This window comes from Centroberyx gerrardi, chromosome 3 (assembly GCF_048128805.1).
Source record: "Centroberyx gerrardi isolate f3 chromosome 3, fCenGer3.hap1.cur.20231027, whole genome shotgun sequence".
Lineage (NCBI taxonomy): Eukaryota > Metazoa > Chordata > Actinopteri > Beryciformes > Berycidae > Centroberyx > Centroberyx gerrardi.
This window is the reverse complement of record NC_135999.1, coordinates 31,193,795-31,209,649: the sequence shown is the minus strand read 5'-3', so window position 1 is coordinate 31,209,649 and position 15,855 is coordinate 31,193,795. Positions and strand designations below refer to the sequence as shown.

General features: G+C 37.0%; 1 protein-coding gene and 2 pseudogenes across 1 annotated transcript; 1 reads left to right on the top strand and 2 right to left on the bottom strand.

The window, feature by feature from the left end:
* Positions 1 to 1,199: 1,199 nt before the first annotated feature.
* LOC139911222 (small nucleolar RNA U3) lies at positions 1,200 to 1,381 on the bottom strand (annotated as a pseudogene).
* Positions 1,382 to 2,101: 720 nt separating this feature from the next.
* Positions 2,102 to 2,305, top strand: LOC139911219 (small nucleolar RNA U3; annotated as a pseudogene).
* A 2,805-nt stretch (positions 2,306 to 5,110) lies between these two features.
* Positions 5,111 to 14,745, bottom strand: LOC139911213 (hemicentin-1-like). The gene is made up of 6 exons (XM_078290814.1): positions 14,420 to 14,745; positions 13,356 to 13,673; positions 12,221 to 12,517; positions 9,689 to 9,814; positions 9,457 to 9,518; positions 5,111 to 5,162 (listed from the first exon to the last, which is right to left on the bottom strand). The coding sequence occupies exons 1-6, from the start codon at positions 14,478 to 14,480 to the stop codon at positions 5,148 to 5,150; spliced, it is 879 nt and encodes a 292-aa protein (XP_078146940.1). The 5' UTR covers positions 14,481 to 14,745; the 3' UTR covers positions 5,111 to 5,147.
* Positions 14,746 to 15,855: the final 1,110 nt, after the last annotated feature.

Below are 15,855 nucleotides of genomic sequence, written 5' to 3'. Positions count from 1 at the left end.
AGTTTGGTCTGTAATAAGATGTATAAGAGCTTATCCAAATTATAAGTAGCACACAAGCCCAATAACTGGCATAAAAACTACTTAATGCTGACAAAAGCAGTCCAAATGTGATAAATCAGAAGAGCTTCAATAAGAGAAGTTGTACATCAACTATCCTGAAAATCTTCAGTAATTGAGTTGACATTATAGTTGGATGATGCTTTGAATGAATGAGTGTTGAACTGCTGTTACACCATCAGGAAACATACAGTAATCAAACTGAAGATGAAGTTCTGCAAGAGTCCACTTGGATTCATTGTTTTGAAATGAGATGCAGCTCTTTGTTGCAGTTACTGCTGTAATTGAGAGCATGAAAGGCCGATAGCAGCAGTATAATAGAGGATATAGGAGCCTCTGGAAATGTAACTGGTTTGGGCCGGCAGACACTACAACAACGCTAAATGATTACAACTATATAACCTTAGTTTAAGGCGAACATGCTAATAAATAATAACTGCTGAGTGAGAACACATAAATAATCGTAACGAAACAACTTTCATTCACGCACAAACGATGTAGAGGAAAATGCTGGTGTTCCTCCTCAACTCGGTCTCTGCAAAACTGAAAGTAATGCAGGCAATTAAGACATATGACGTCATCGCTATGGGGCTCAGTAGGCTGTCTCACAGTCACTGTAAACTCACTGCAGGCTTTCTCACAAGCAGTAATATAGTTCAACATTTATCCATTCAGAGCTTCATCAACTATAATGTCAACTCAAGTGCTGACAAGTGTGCCAAATGTTGCTTCTCTAGTTCAGTGTTTACCAATCCAGTCCTCAAGTCCCGCTGTCCTGCAAGTTTTTGTTCCAGCTCTACTCCTGCACATCTGATCCAATTAGGGGCTTAATTCTGATTGGTTGAGCAGTAGAAACAGATCTACATAGAGCTAACATGAAAGTGTGCAGTCTGTAAGTGTAAGTGGATCAGGTAGAAGAGAACAGCTGGAACAAAAATTGCAGGAAAAGAGCTACTTGAGGACTGGGAAACACTGAAATAGATAACACTCTTCATTTATTACATTAGCTGAGCTGATTTCACAAGGTGAAAGGTTTGTATTTGTTGCACTGCAACAAAACAAAGAATGTTTTTCCTCCTTACAAGCTTTTAAATGAGTTGTGATACTTACTGATTTTCATACATCATTAAATACAAACACTTACATCACATTTCTTTCCTCACTGCTCCACTAGGAAGCAAAGAACAATGACAGTGAACAAACAAAATGAAAGATTATTCATTATCTGAAGAAAATATCATGACAATGTTAGTGAGACCAAACACTTTAGAAACACATTTCTCCAGTCAGAAACTATAGAAATGATCCCTGAAAATAAAGTCTTAACTAAACAGGGGATGAAACCTGGAAGTCATTCATGGGAAAGTCCTTCTCACTCGGGGTTTCTGCTCTTCATTAAACACCAGCACTCTGAGGGATTTGACACAAATATGAAGAATGTAGTATGAAGTATGAAGAACACATAGCAATTCACTTACAATATAAAGTTAATTATGTAAATTCCAAGTCTTGAACATGTATTTTATTTTTACAACTATTGAAAATAGTCCATCATTTTAACAGTAAGTGATTCCTATTTGGACCTTGTCATGTGTGTTTCCATGCAGATCACATGTTGCATCAATTCCAGTCATTAATGTTCAGCTCTCTAAACAGTATATTTCTACAGCAGTGATGGGCAGCTGAGAGTCTGCAGGTTTTCATTCCAACCAAACACTACAGCAGCTGATTCACTGGTTAGTTTCCTCTCTGATTGAACTTCTGCTCATCAGTGAAATATGTAATCTGCATGGAAACCCACATGCAATGGTCCAAATAGGAATCACTACTATTTTATTTGATGGATTACTTTCAATGGATATTCATCAGTTTCTCCACTTAAGATAAGTAACTGAGTTCATATTTTAAATTTAACACTATATGTGGTTCATGGTTGATATTTGTGTCAAATCCCTCAGATTGCTGGTGTTTAATGAAGAGCAGAAACCCCGAGTGAGAAGGACTTTCCCATGAATGATTCCCAGGTTTCATCCACTGTTCAGTTAAGACTTTACTTTCAGGGATCATTTCTATAGTTTTTGACTGGAGAAATGTGTTTCTAAAGTGTTTGGTCTCACTAACCACCATGATAAGTTGTGATGTTTCCTTCTGACAGTGAATAATGATTCAGTTTCTATGTTCACTGTCATTGATGACTGTCGTCTGCTTCCTAGTGGAGCATTGAGGAAGGGAATATGGTGAGAGTGGTTGTTTACAATAATCTTGAGTTAAAGTTTTGGGTAGAGTTAATAATGCATTGTTGTGTAGTAAGATGTTTAAGAGCTTGTCCAAATTTAAAGCAGCACACAATCCCAGTAACTGGCATAAGAACTGCTTGTGCTGACAACAGCAGGTCAAGTGTGATATATTACAGTTTTTTACGATCGCTAGCAAGCGTTTTTCAATACTTATAATACTTTTTCTAAACTCTTCACACACCAACTCACCTACAACACACAGTTGGCAAAACAGTTAATTTTATGCTCAAAATCACATATTGTAAACTAAACACCAACACTAATTTTCTAAATGCAAGAATACTTTGTCAAAATACACTAACTCTACCAAAACACTGCAAACATGTCTCAAAATCAAATAATTCTTTCAAAACACTAGCACATGTTTTCTTCCAACAGGAACATTTAGTCAATCACAGCACAATGACATACAAAATACTAACAGCAGATGGTATTACAGAAAATACATTACTTTACATGTGTCAGTTTTACCCTTATACAATAGACAGTATATTGATAGTCAATTGTTTTTCGCACTGCAGTTTCTTTTGAAGTCACTCTACATTTTTCTTTTGTTGAGTGTAGTAAATGTATGCATTTTTATCTTCTTTTTTGCAAACATTCTATATCAAAAGTGAATGACTCATCTTTACTTTATAGAATGTACAGTATATGAAAAAGGAATACAGTAAGTGGCAGAATTGCTGCAGTAAAGGCTGTATTTGCAATAGGAAATTACTGCAAGAGATCAACAAAAATCTGCAATATAGCTGCTGGTTACAGTTGTGTAAAAATAAAATATACAAAAAGAGAAAGGCACAGAAGAAAAAAAAAGAAAAATACACAGTCCTTTTCTAATCTACCCGGTCTTCTGCATTTGGCCACATGTTCTTGTCCACATCACTCCTTATATTTTCTCTGGCTATGCACCTTGGGAAGTATCTTTTGGCGTGCCTTATCCACCCCTGGCAGTGTTCAGCTGTGATTGGTCTATTTGCATAACTTCAATCAGCTGTTTCTTACGTAATAGCAATAAAAAAATATAGGACATATATTTACGATTGCTAGCAACCTTTTATCAGTTCTGTAGTCACATTTTCATAACTCTTAACACAGTTAGCACAACATCGGTCTGTTGCGGGCCATACCATTAACACATTTCTTGTTCCTTTGACACAAAATGCATTCAGTGAACACATTTTAAAAACTCTTGAATTTCTTTTACACACAAGCTCAACCAAGACCAAAACTATGGATTTTTACTGCCAAATTTACAAATGCTTGCACACTGTATGTCAGAACAGATAACCTCATGTTCTAAACCTAACTTATAGGCTAAAGTTGAAGTGAACAGCAGTTCACATTGTATATTGAAACACAAATATATGTCCTATATTTTTTTTATTGCTATTGAGAAACTGATTGAAGTCATGCAAATAGACCAATCACAGCTGATTCCCGTCTAAGTTGGAGACATACCCAGGTGTTGAGGTTCTTTCAGTTGCATGACCATATACGTAAAAAGGGGACCTCTTTGGACTGATCTTGTTCAATGTGGACACAGAACAATATAGAGCAGCAGAAAGAGAGGGCAGATTAGAAAAGGACTGTGTATTTTTCTTTTTTTTTCTTCTGTGCCTTTTTCTGTTTGTATATTTTATTTTTACACAACTGTAACCAGCAGCTATATTACAGATTTTTGTTGATCTCTTGCAGTAATTTCCTATTGCAAATACTGTAAAGCCTTTACTACAGCAATTCTGTCACTTATTCCTTTTTCATATACTGTACATTCTATAAAGTAAAGATGAGTCATTCACTTTTGATATAGAATGTTTGCAAAAAAGAAGCAAAAAATGCGTACATTTACTACACTCAACAAAAGAAAAATGTGACTTCAAAAGAAACTTCAGTGCGAAAAAACAATTGACTATCAATATACTGTCTATTGTATAAGGGTAGAACTGACACATGTAAAGTAATGTATTTTCTGTAATACCATCTGCTGTTAGTATTTTGTATGTCATTGTGCTGTGATTGACTAAATGTTCCTGTTGGAAGAAAACATGTGCTAGTGTTTTGAAAGAATTATTTGATTTTGAGACATGTTTGCAGTGTTTTGGTAGAGTTAGTGTATTTTGACAAAGTATTCTTGCATTTTGAAAATTAGTGTTGGTGTTTAGTTTACAATATGTGATTTTGAGCATAAAATTAACTGTTTTGCCAACTGTGTGTTGTAGGTGAGTTGGTGTGTGAAGAGTTTAGAAAAAGTATTATAAGTATTGAAAAACGCTTGCTAGCGATCGTAAAAAACTGTAATATTAAGGGAAATGAAGATAACTTTCATCAAATCAAACTTTGAGCCAAAGCTACAGCAGTTTATTTTAGAAGTTAGTTTCTGTATAGTTGACTCTCAGTAGCTCCAAACAGCTTTTCATACAAGTGATTATTTCTGCATTAAATTAATTTCCCTTAAATATTGATTCAGCCTGTTTTTGAATAAAAATTATGATGATGTTACCCGGTCATATACTTTACTCTATGTTGTTTAATCAAGAATTATGGTTCCTCTTACCCTTGAATCCTCTAATAACAATGACTTATCTTTAAAGATGGGTGGTGTGAAAGTTCCAGTTGAAACGTTTCAGAGTGGTAACTGTAGGTGCAATGCTTATTTTAGTTTGTATTTGTTCTCGTTTTACAATTTTGCTGCTTATTGGCGCTGTGTGTGATGGACTGAAGTGATGCTCTGCTGTGCACCAGATCTCACATGCTCAGAGTTCTATTCTGCATCACAGTGCTGACAATGGCCTTCTAATTCCACAGCTCCTATTGTAAATACATAGGTAAAGGATACATGAAATCAACTCAAACTAACTTTTGTTTTTGTTACCATTATAAAAGATAAAAGACAAAAATGAGAGATATACATTCATTAGAATAAAAAAAGCATTCATATTACAGTTTTTTACGATTGCTAGCAACCTTTTATCAGTTCTGTAGTCACATTTTCATAACTCTTAACACAGTTAGCACAACATCGGTCTGTTGCGGGCCATACCATTAACACATTTCTTGTTCCTTTGACACAAAATGCATTCACTGAACACATTTTAAAAACTCTTGAATTTCTTTTACACACAAGCTCAACCAAGACCAAAACTATGGATTTTTACTGCCAAATTTACAAATGCTTGCACACTGTATGTCAGAACAGATAACCTCATGTTCTAAACCTAACTTATAGGCTAAAGTTGAAGTGAACAGCAGTTCACATTGTACATTGAAACACAAATATATGTCCTATATTTTTTTTTTATTGCTAGTGAGAAACAGCTGATTGAAGTTATGCAAATAGACCAATCACAGCTGAACACTGCCAGGGGTGGATAAGGCACGCCAAAAGATACTTCCCAAGGTGCATAGCCAGAGAAAATATAAGGAGTGATGTGGACGAGAACATGTGGCCAAATGCAGAAGACCGGGTAGATTAGAAAAGGACTGTGTATTTTTCTTTTTTTTTCTTCTGTGCCTTTTTCTTTTTGTATATTTTATTTTTACACAACTGTAACCAGCAGCTATACTGCAGATTTTTGTTGATCTCTTGCAGTAATTTCCTATAGCAAATAAAGCCTTTACTGCAGCAATTCTGTAACTTATTCCTTTTTCATATACTGTACATTCTATAAAGTAAAGATGAGTCATTCACTTCTGATATAGAATGTTTGCAAAACATTTACTACACTCAACAAAAGAAAAATGTAGAGTGACTTCAAAAGAAACTGCAGTGCGAAAAACAATTGATTATCAATATACTGTCTATTGTATAAGGGTAGAACTGACACATGCAAAGTAATGCATTTTCTGTAATACCATCTGCTGTTAGTATTTTGTATGTCATTGTGCTGTGATTGACTAAATGTTCCTGTTGGAAGAAAACATGTGCTAGTGTTTTGAAAGAATTATTTGATTTTGAGACATGTTTGCAGTGTTTTGGTAGAGTTAGTGTATTTTGACAAAGTATTCTTGCATTTAGAAAATTAGTGTTGGTGTTTAGTTTACAATATGTGATTTTGAGCATAAAATTAACTGTTTTGCCAACTGTGTGTTGTAGGTGAGTTGGTGTGTGAAGAGTTTAGAAAAAGTATTATAAGTATTGAAAAACGCTTGCTAGCGATCGTAAAAAACTGTAAAGTAAACTACATTATCCCAGTACAGAGAAAAAGTCTCTTTTTAATTCAACATCATGTTGATTTCATGTCTGCTTTTTTCTTTAATGTCTTAAACTGAAATGAGTGGAGAGTACAGTAGAATGTAGAAGAAGGCCAGTTATGATACTTTGTACTGTGAACCAACAGGTGCACAGGTACAGAAACTCAAACTTCATCAACGGACATATAATACATTTGCTTAAATGTACAAATAAATCCAGTTCACTTTTACTTTGCTATGAGATTTTATTAAGCATTACATAGTTGCCCTTCATTTTGTGCCTAGTCATATATTTAGATGGTGCAACAGGTGTAAATATTGAACTCAACGCTGGACTTAGGTACCAGCCCCAGAAGCAGTAAAGGGGCTGGTAGGCTGTATGGTAAAATGGAATGTGGTGGTTATAATGGACCAGAGTGTAATAACAATAATAATACATTTTATTTATATAGCACTTCTCTAAAAACAGAGTGCACATGAAAACAGGGAACACAACAAAATGAATAAAAACAAATAATACAAGGGTCCAAAAGAGTTACAAAGATAAAGGATAAAAGACAAATTAAAATGAAACATTTATATAATAACCAGTCTATAAAAGTGAGTCTTAAGAAGAAATTTCAAAGATGATAACGAGGAACCTGAGTTCCTCAGGCAGAGGGGCTCTAATGACAAATGTCTGGTCAGCTTTGGTCTGGACCAGAACAGTCAGTGGGATCTCAGGTCACATTCAGATTCATATAAGGTTAAAAGGTCTGGGGGCCAGACCCTGGTGATTTTTGAATGTGATCAGTAAAATACTGAAATCAATTCTAAAAACTGATTGGCAACCATTATAAAGGTGCTGAAAAAAGGATAACGTGGTCTCTTTGTTTAGCACTGGTTAAGATGCTAGCTGCAGCATTCTGTACAATCTGAGGACAAGAGATTGACTTTTGACTAAGGCCTAAAGGACTAAAGGAGTTCCAGTTGTCCAAATTAAATGATACAGAAACATGGATCACATTCTCCAAACCTGCAAAGAATGAAAACCCCCTTGATTTTTGATATATTCCTCTTTATATATATCTTTTTATCTCCCCTGTGAATTTGGCTGTATTATTCTCTGCGTTGTGTACATTCCACCAAGTGGCAAGGCGTTTTGGACTGCCGCTACAATAGCAGACACCGTACACAAATTCCAACAGCAATTTCCTGATGCCCCCGCTATAGTGTTGGGGGATCTAAATCAGTGCAATGCCCGGATTCCAACAATATGTTGACTGCCAAACGCGGAAGGGCAACATATTGGACAGGTGCTGTGGAATGGTGTCTGTATGTAATGTGTGACATAATGTTGTATGTTGTTCTTGGCGCTGGACGCAAAACAAATGTCCTGTAAAGGACAATAAAGTACAATCTTATCTTAACAGAAAGGAGCAGTACTGTGCTACCTTGTTAACCTAATCTTTAAAAGTCAAGGCCCTGTCAAAAACCAGCCCCAGGTTTAACAGACTTGGCCTGTATAGCACATATGTAGGCTACACAAGCCAAGTCACATCCTCATTGGTTCAGTTTTACACATTGTGTAGTTGTTATTGTGGGCTCTGCCTCTTACAGAAAGCACTATAATTTGCTGGAACTTGATCTCCTCCCCATGCTTCATTTACCGAAAGGAGATGAAGCACCGCATGTTGTTCTCTATTAAAGTGACATCACCTGGCACCAAAGATCAGCCAACAGCAGATGGCCATTTCAGCAGCATGCGTTTTACCATTAGATGTCAGGCTTTACACAGATTTGGGTTTGGGGTTTAGTTTTTAATGGGAATCATCCTTACCCCGCTTGCCACAGAAATATTAACATGTTAACTGCAAAATTGACCAATTCATACATTGACATATTTCACAGTATTTACAGGCGCATAGTTTATCAGAATTGTGGACAGGCAGTGCTCAGCCCTTCCTTGCTAGCAAAGGTTTTAAAGGGAGAGGACAGGGTCGCCCTCAAGCTTTTGCCCCATCAGTCCAAATCAGTTTTAAAGGAATCTGAACTGATTCCATTTTGACCCAAAGGAGGTACAGTTATTGAAACTCCTCATGGTTTTTTCAGCTTTGTCAACAAAATCTGTTTAAGACTCAAGACGAAGAAACCTTCAAGGTGACCCAGAGAAGCCACAGTGGTCATTTGGAGCATAAAGGAATATGCAACAAACAAAGAACTTCAATACCCTGAGACAAATTTAAACGTCATAAGATAAATGAATGTATCAAATAGCATGACAAAATATATAGGACTGAGCATGACGATGCTAATTCTGATAAAGGATGACCTCGCTGTTTCTCCGTAGGCTTGTACGTTCTTCAACTTCATCACTTGGCTGAAACAACACGTTATGTACATTTAAAGACGAGATGAAATGAAAAATGCCTTTTTAACCCTTTTAGATCACATCCCCGGTCACACTGTGCACCTATTTAACAATATATGCCAAAAAAAATACCAAAAATCAATTTCATTGTATTCTTATATCAAAATTCAATCATGTTTTCTTCCTGTAAAACAAAATATGCCGTGTGCTTACGTAAGCATGCTCGTAACTAATTTCAACCAATAATATCATGACATCCACCCATCAATCAATCTTCAACTTTTAGCGCACAGAGCTAAGAGGCTAAGATTCATTAGTTAGCTAGCTAGCAACAGCATGGTACTTCGGTGTGTCTTCGGGTGTTATGACACACCCACTTTTCAACGTTCAAATCAAATTCCTCCCAACGTTATGTCCCGCCTGTCTTTCCTGTTTCACTCGGAAATACGTCACGATACGGAAGTTAGATACTCTCGAAATGCCGTTTCATCTCGACTTTAAACATTTTTTTTTGCCTGAATGTGTTTATGTGACATTTTTAACAGTGATTTGCATGCATACCTCTGAGACATTGATGGCATCACTTGACGTCTGTTGTTGCAAATTCCCCATATTGACACAATCTAAGATGATTAAAAATAGACAATGTACAGTATTACACTTCAAAATGTGGTTATAAAATGGGTCTGCACAATTGACAGAAAATGATCTTAGCAACAACTACAAACAATCAAGAACAAACATATCAAAGAATGCTATTGTTTTCCAATAGAGCTGCATTGCGTTCACGTACCTGGTCCTTGGTTTTTCCTACACGGTTGCAGGTAAACAACAACAACAACAGCAAAAGTGACTACAATCACTAGAAAAACAACTATTCCTCCAATCAATACAGCCACAGTCCACGTTTTGCCAGGTGCTGTAAATGAATGAAAATGGTTTAACCCTTATAATTTCCTCCTTGGTAATTACTACAGTAACAAGTTATGGTAAAGTAGCCTATTGTTTGTTTAATTTAACAGAGACAATTAGCAAATACATCAACTCACCCAGTTAGCAAACTGCTAATGTTCTTCTGATCATAGAGGTATTTTTTTCCAAGATTTTGGAGTCATTATTTTATAACCGGTATAGGCAAGATAAATGCAGAGGTTGGACTTGAATTTGAAATTACAACTTTCGCTTTTTAGCGAAAACCTTTGTTTGTACATACTGTGCAGAGGCCTGCAGATAAACAATGTCCAAGCACTCCTTTGTCTTTCAGTACCAGTAGTCTCTAAGAACAATGACATAAGGTAGCTGCAAAAGTGCTAATGGAAAAACGAATTGACTTCCTTAACATCCTAGCACATCTCTCCATTCAAAGCAATTTGCTTTCTAAAAGCATCAATCAACTAAGTCAGCATTTTGCATATCAAATTCAAACTGGGCTATTTTTGGAGCAGTAGCTGTAGGATTATGTAAAGACTATAATGTGCTTTACTCCAAACTTAGTTTATTTATTAGCTCTAAGTTTCCTTAGAGTGAATTAAATGAATGGAATCTAACAAATAGAAAGTAAGCACAAGGATTGGCACTAAACTGTCCTCATCGATGGACTGTCTGGGGCCACTAATCTTCAGTTAATATGTTACTGACAGTCACTGTATGGTTTGAAGTAGACAGACTGATCCCTAAATACTGTGTCAGAAGCACTGATCACAAACACACTGCTTAGAACAGGAAATGTGATCTCAACAAAAACCACAAGTGCTCACATGACAGAACAAAAATGTGAGACACAGGGTTCCTACGGGTGCTGGAAATCCTTGAAAACACTTGAATTTTAATGTGGTGTTTTCAAGGTTTGAAAAGTGCTTGGATTTTGAATAAAGTGCTTGAAACTGCTTGAAATTGTAACGTTAATTGCATTACTTTCATAATAAATCGCTATCTGACTGAATAGTTCGATTTTTAGATAAAGAAATACTATAGAAGTCGGAGAGAGAGAGCCTAATTGCTTTTGCCTTTCGCACAAAATGAAGTCGACTCCGATCGAGCCTCGCTTGCCACTCCGCACATGTGTGTCAGTGTTTTTTGATGTGTGCCCTCTGATGGGACAGTGAAGTGAGTGGGAGGCTAACAGACGACATGTCAGGAGGTCGCCGTTTCAATGAGTGTTGGCTTGAAAACGAAAAATACAAATGATAGTCGATTTTCGGGAGGGATCGAGGGTGATACAATATGGTAGTACTAGTATTGCATGTCAATTATGGCACGTTCATTTATCGAATATGCAACGTAACAGCTAACATTACCTTTAAATGACATAGCTAATAATATTAATGGTAACATAGTTTGGAAATATAAACTAAGTTACAGACTCTGCTTCAATTCCCCCTTTGTTGTCCTGTCATCATCTCTTACTGCTATACTACAATCCAATACAACTGTTCTGCCATAAAGTTTACTTTTATGATGCCTATAATGTTTTTTTGACACTGTCATAGAGGTGTTAATTCAATTATATGTTTAGCATTGAGCAGGGATGCAAACTAGTCATCTTTAGGTGACAGTCGCCTTTTTGATCCCAAAAATAGGGCACTTAAGGTGAATGATTTCTGAGTAGTTTTGTGTCTGCCCTGGTATCTGTCACCTTTTTCACTCTCCATGAGTTTGTATCCCTGATTGAGGTCTTAGTTAGTGGTGGTGTTGTACTCCATAATGCTCCATATTATCTTTCAGTAGACCCTCCTGCCTCCTAAATGCCCACTTCTTTTTAAATCCCTCTCCCCTCGTTCGTAATGCAGCTCCAGCCCAACCTGAGATCACCCCAATCATCATATTAGCACTTATTTTATTTCATGAGACGTATTTTCACCAACTGATTGGTTACAGCTCCAAACCTTTAAATCAGATATTATATTCCTATAAGAAACACACCTTCACAAAAGAGCGTTACAAACTTAAGAAGAACCTGATAACCCAAATATATCATTCTAAATTTAATGCGAGAGCCAGGGGAGTAGCAATACTTGTTAAGAAAAACATCCCGTTTATTTCCACTAATACTATCTCTGGTATTAATGGTCGCTACATAATCGTTACAGCATTGCTGTCACGAAACATAATTTTGGTTGTTTATAGCACAATAACATCTGATTTAATGTGATGAAAAAGTGAAATAATCATTTTGAGTATATATATGTATATAAATATGTACCACAGCTGTAAGGTGCTGGAAAAGCTTGAAAATGCACCTTGAAAATGCTTGAAAAGTGCTTGAATTTGACTTTGGAAAAGGTGTAGGAACCCTGGAGACAGAAACTGGTTACACTTGACCTACCATGAGAAGGACACCATTGTGTGGAGTTGACTTTGATTGACTTGGCACTGACAGGGTTTGCTGCCTTACAGCTGTAGATGTCTTCATCCTGATCCTGTATCTTCAGAGGGAGAGAGACGTTGGTGGTGCAGATGTCACAGTTGCTGGTCTGGTTTATTATCTTCTCTCCTCGGTACCAGGACAGGGTCACGTTTTGTGCATTCTCCACAGAACAGTCAATAGAACAGCTCCTGTCATTCAGTGAGGGTGCTGTGGTATTGACCTGCGCTGTAGAAATGTGTGGTGTGAGAACAGGTTCTAGAGGATAAACAGAAAAAAAATCAGGAAGTGAGAGAGCTGTTTTATAATGTTCAGTTATACTTTGAAATAAAGAAACATTGTCTACAATATCCAGAATTACCACCAGGCTTACATGCAGGACTGGCCTCAGATTGGACATATCTGTCATATTCAGTGCAATATAACTCTATTTCCTCTTTCAGCAATTATTGTGAGACTCAAAGAATATTTGTGAATACTGACTCAGTCCCTATGTAGAAAATATTTTTTAGATGTTCAGTGAAAACATGTCTTTTGTGAAATGGCAATGGGACATTTTTAAGCAAAAATGTTCTATCTTAAGTCAATCTTGGCAATTGCCATTTTCAACTATGCCTTGGCTTCAGCCATGAAAATTTGGGTTTTGAAGCTGGTTTTCAGTATTATATGCGGAGGTGCCATATTTCAGTGCCCAGCAGTTTCTTTTCCTCATAGCCAGAGCAACTGGCCACTCTGCCCACTGCTTCAGACGCTGCTAAAAAGAGCTGCCAGTAGCTGCTAAATGGCTTAATAAACTGGTTGTGGTCACAATAGCCAGCTTCCACAGCATATGGAGGCTGTATGTATTCCATTCTTAGCTACTACGTAAATCTAAGATTTTTTCTATCATATATCTCATCTACCGCATATTCCCATGCCACAGTGGGATATACAAAGTAAGCAGACTGCTGAGTGTTGCTGAGTTCCACTATCTAAAGTTGAATGAAAAGGTTTTTGTCCAAAGCGACTTACAATAAGTACATTTTGTCAACCGTATATCACAGTCTTCACATACACATAATGTACAGTAAAAAGGCTACTAATAAAGCACACCTACCAAACACAGTGATGAAATACCGTCTCAGTATGTGTGTCTCCTCACCCAGCAGCATTACGAGACAGTAATGCCCAGTGTAGTTATGTTTCACTTTCATAATGGTGAGGGATCCAGTGTGTGGGTTCAGCTGCAGAACGCCCCTGAAGCTTTCCTCGTAGTCTACACTGGTGACATTATTCTTCCACCGAGCTATCAGCTTGTCAGTAAAATTCGGCCCACGTGTCCACTTGACGTCATGGCCTTTCTGGAGTTCATCTACGGGAGTGTCCAGAGTGGCGCTGCCCTCCACCAGGACATTAATGAAAATTACTGAATTATCTGCAAGAAACCAACACAAATAATAAGAACAATGGATAATAATCACTCTGGATGAGACCCTAATGGCTAAATGTAAATCTACCACAAAAGGCACCAGGAAACATGTCGTCCCCCATGAATGACGCAGGCACCCCTTGGGCCAATCAGCAACAAGATGCGTCATCCCTCTAGGTTTCATCAAAATCAGACAGGTGGTGTAGTAGTTAGGGTCTTTCAACATTTGAAGTTTTGGCCTTTAATTAGAGCGCCTCCATCAGGCCAATCAGTGTAATTTGTTTAAACACTAGAACACAGTGTCATTGTGAGTGCAGCTTTCTATGGACAGAGTGCTTAGGAGACACATTTGGATTTCACTCTTAAATTTTGAGAATTTAATTTTGGCAAAACATGGACGATTAAAATAGGGTGAATCTACAGCATCTCAATTAGTGGGGATGGGATGCTTTTCTGTGTTGTAGCCCCACTTTGTGATTTAGGCTGATATGATGAGTATATTTTAACATAACAAATTTGCCTAGTGCAGCTTTAATGGACAGTACTATCATGACTGCTCTCACTCGAGGAACAGCTGCATGGTCAAGATGACACTGTCACACAGAGGCCAATGCTATTTTGTATGTAACATTAAAATGCTCACAAGAATTTTTTGATAATCTGCATTAGCACACATCTCACATCTCACAAAATATGGGAACACTCTTAGTTTTTCAAGTGATTGGCTAAAAGACAAAATGTATGTAACTCACCACAGACAGTAAGGTGGAATGTTAGCTGCCACAGTCCTGTTTCTGTTACAAACTGAATCATAAAATGTCCAGTGTCATTGATGGTGAGGTTGGAGACGGTGATTGATCCAGTTTCTACATGTGTTTGTAGCCTGTTTTTAAATCTGGTCCCATTGACCACAGTGATGTCTCCCTTATTGACAATGGTGATTGCATTAATGGGGCTATGGAGCCCATAGGTCCACACGTATGTGTCGGAATTCAGTCCGGTTTTGTTCAGGTGTAGGGTGCCGGTTTCTCCATCCCGCGTTTTTACTTTTGAGTCTTTAGCCACAGTGCCTGGAATGAGGAAAGAAAAATAAATCAGCACACCAAGCCAGGTGACACTGTAAGACCTTCAAGAAATGTAGCATTTAATGTTTTTGTATACAATTTTTTTGCATCCCACACTGCTATAAAACACATTAAATACTCATTAAAGCAATGCACTATTGTAGCACAGTTATGTACGTATGTATGTACAGTATGTATGAAACCCAAAACGACCCACTTGTCAAAGTCTGCAGTCTCTCTGTGCCACACATGTTGTGACTAGATGAAGGTGTTTCTGGTTATTCGACAGCATGGAAACAACCATTTGGACTAAATACCCCCTTCAACCCATTTTTCACCTTGGGTAGTATCCAAGTATCTTATCTCATCTTATCTTATCTATGTATCAAATGCCTGTCTTTACCCCACAGCAAAGTGAAAGTGAAAGAGTTCAGTGCAATCAATCTGGATAAAACCGACTGTTAATCAACAAGAAATCATTTACCTATAAGAAGAAAAAGGATGAGAGGAAGTACGTGTGGCTCCATTTGTCAGACTTGTCAAGAGCAAATCCAGTCTCCCGGTAATAACTGCTGACATAAACAACATCTACGACTAAACGTGTGGTGTTGCTGTGAGTGCACAGACTGTGCTGTGCATAAACTTGCAACTGCGTCCTCTGCCACAAAGCTGCAGAACAATACTCTGTTAACCCATTTGTTCCCAAATTTTTCCCAGACATGTCCATACAGAATTTGTATTCTATTTGTATCACTAACAAACAATCAATCTTAATTTAAAAAAAAAATCAAGGACAAGTATGTGAAAAGGTGTGTTTTATTTCTGGCAACAATTGTGGTATAACACAGGGACTCTATGTAGTAAATGGTAAATACAATATAGAGGAGAATGAACATAGGGATCTTCAGTCACATCTTGTAAACAAATACTAAAGGCTTTTCCAAAACTCATATTTATTTTTGAACACTTAAAAAATGCTAATAGATTTACTTAACAAGAGCATTTTAGATCAAACCACTTCAACTTAGAAAAAAAATTGAATATTCGCCCTTCATAATAAGGAAGGTTTTACAAAGGGCCCACTGTTTGTACACTCAAAATAACTAAAATAAATAAAAATGTAT

Coding starts and splice junctions, on each gene's coding strand:
- LOC139911213 (XM_078290814.1), bottom strand. CDS start 14,480: ATGATTCAGTTTGTAACAGAAACAGGACTGTGGCAGCTAACATTCCAC. Junction 12,518..13,355: donor GTATTTCATCACTGTGTTTG/GTAGGTGTGCTT, acceptor TTTATCCTCTAG/AACCTGTTCTCACACCACAC. Junction 9,815..12,220: donor ACAATGGTGTCCTTCTCATG/GTAGGTCAAGTG, acceptor ATTCATTTACAG/CACCTGGCAAAACGTGGACT.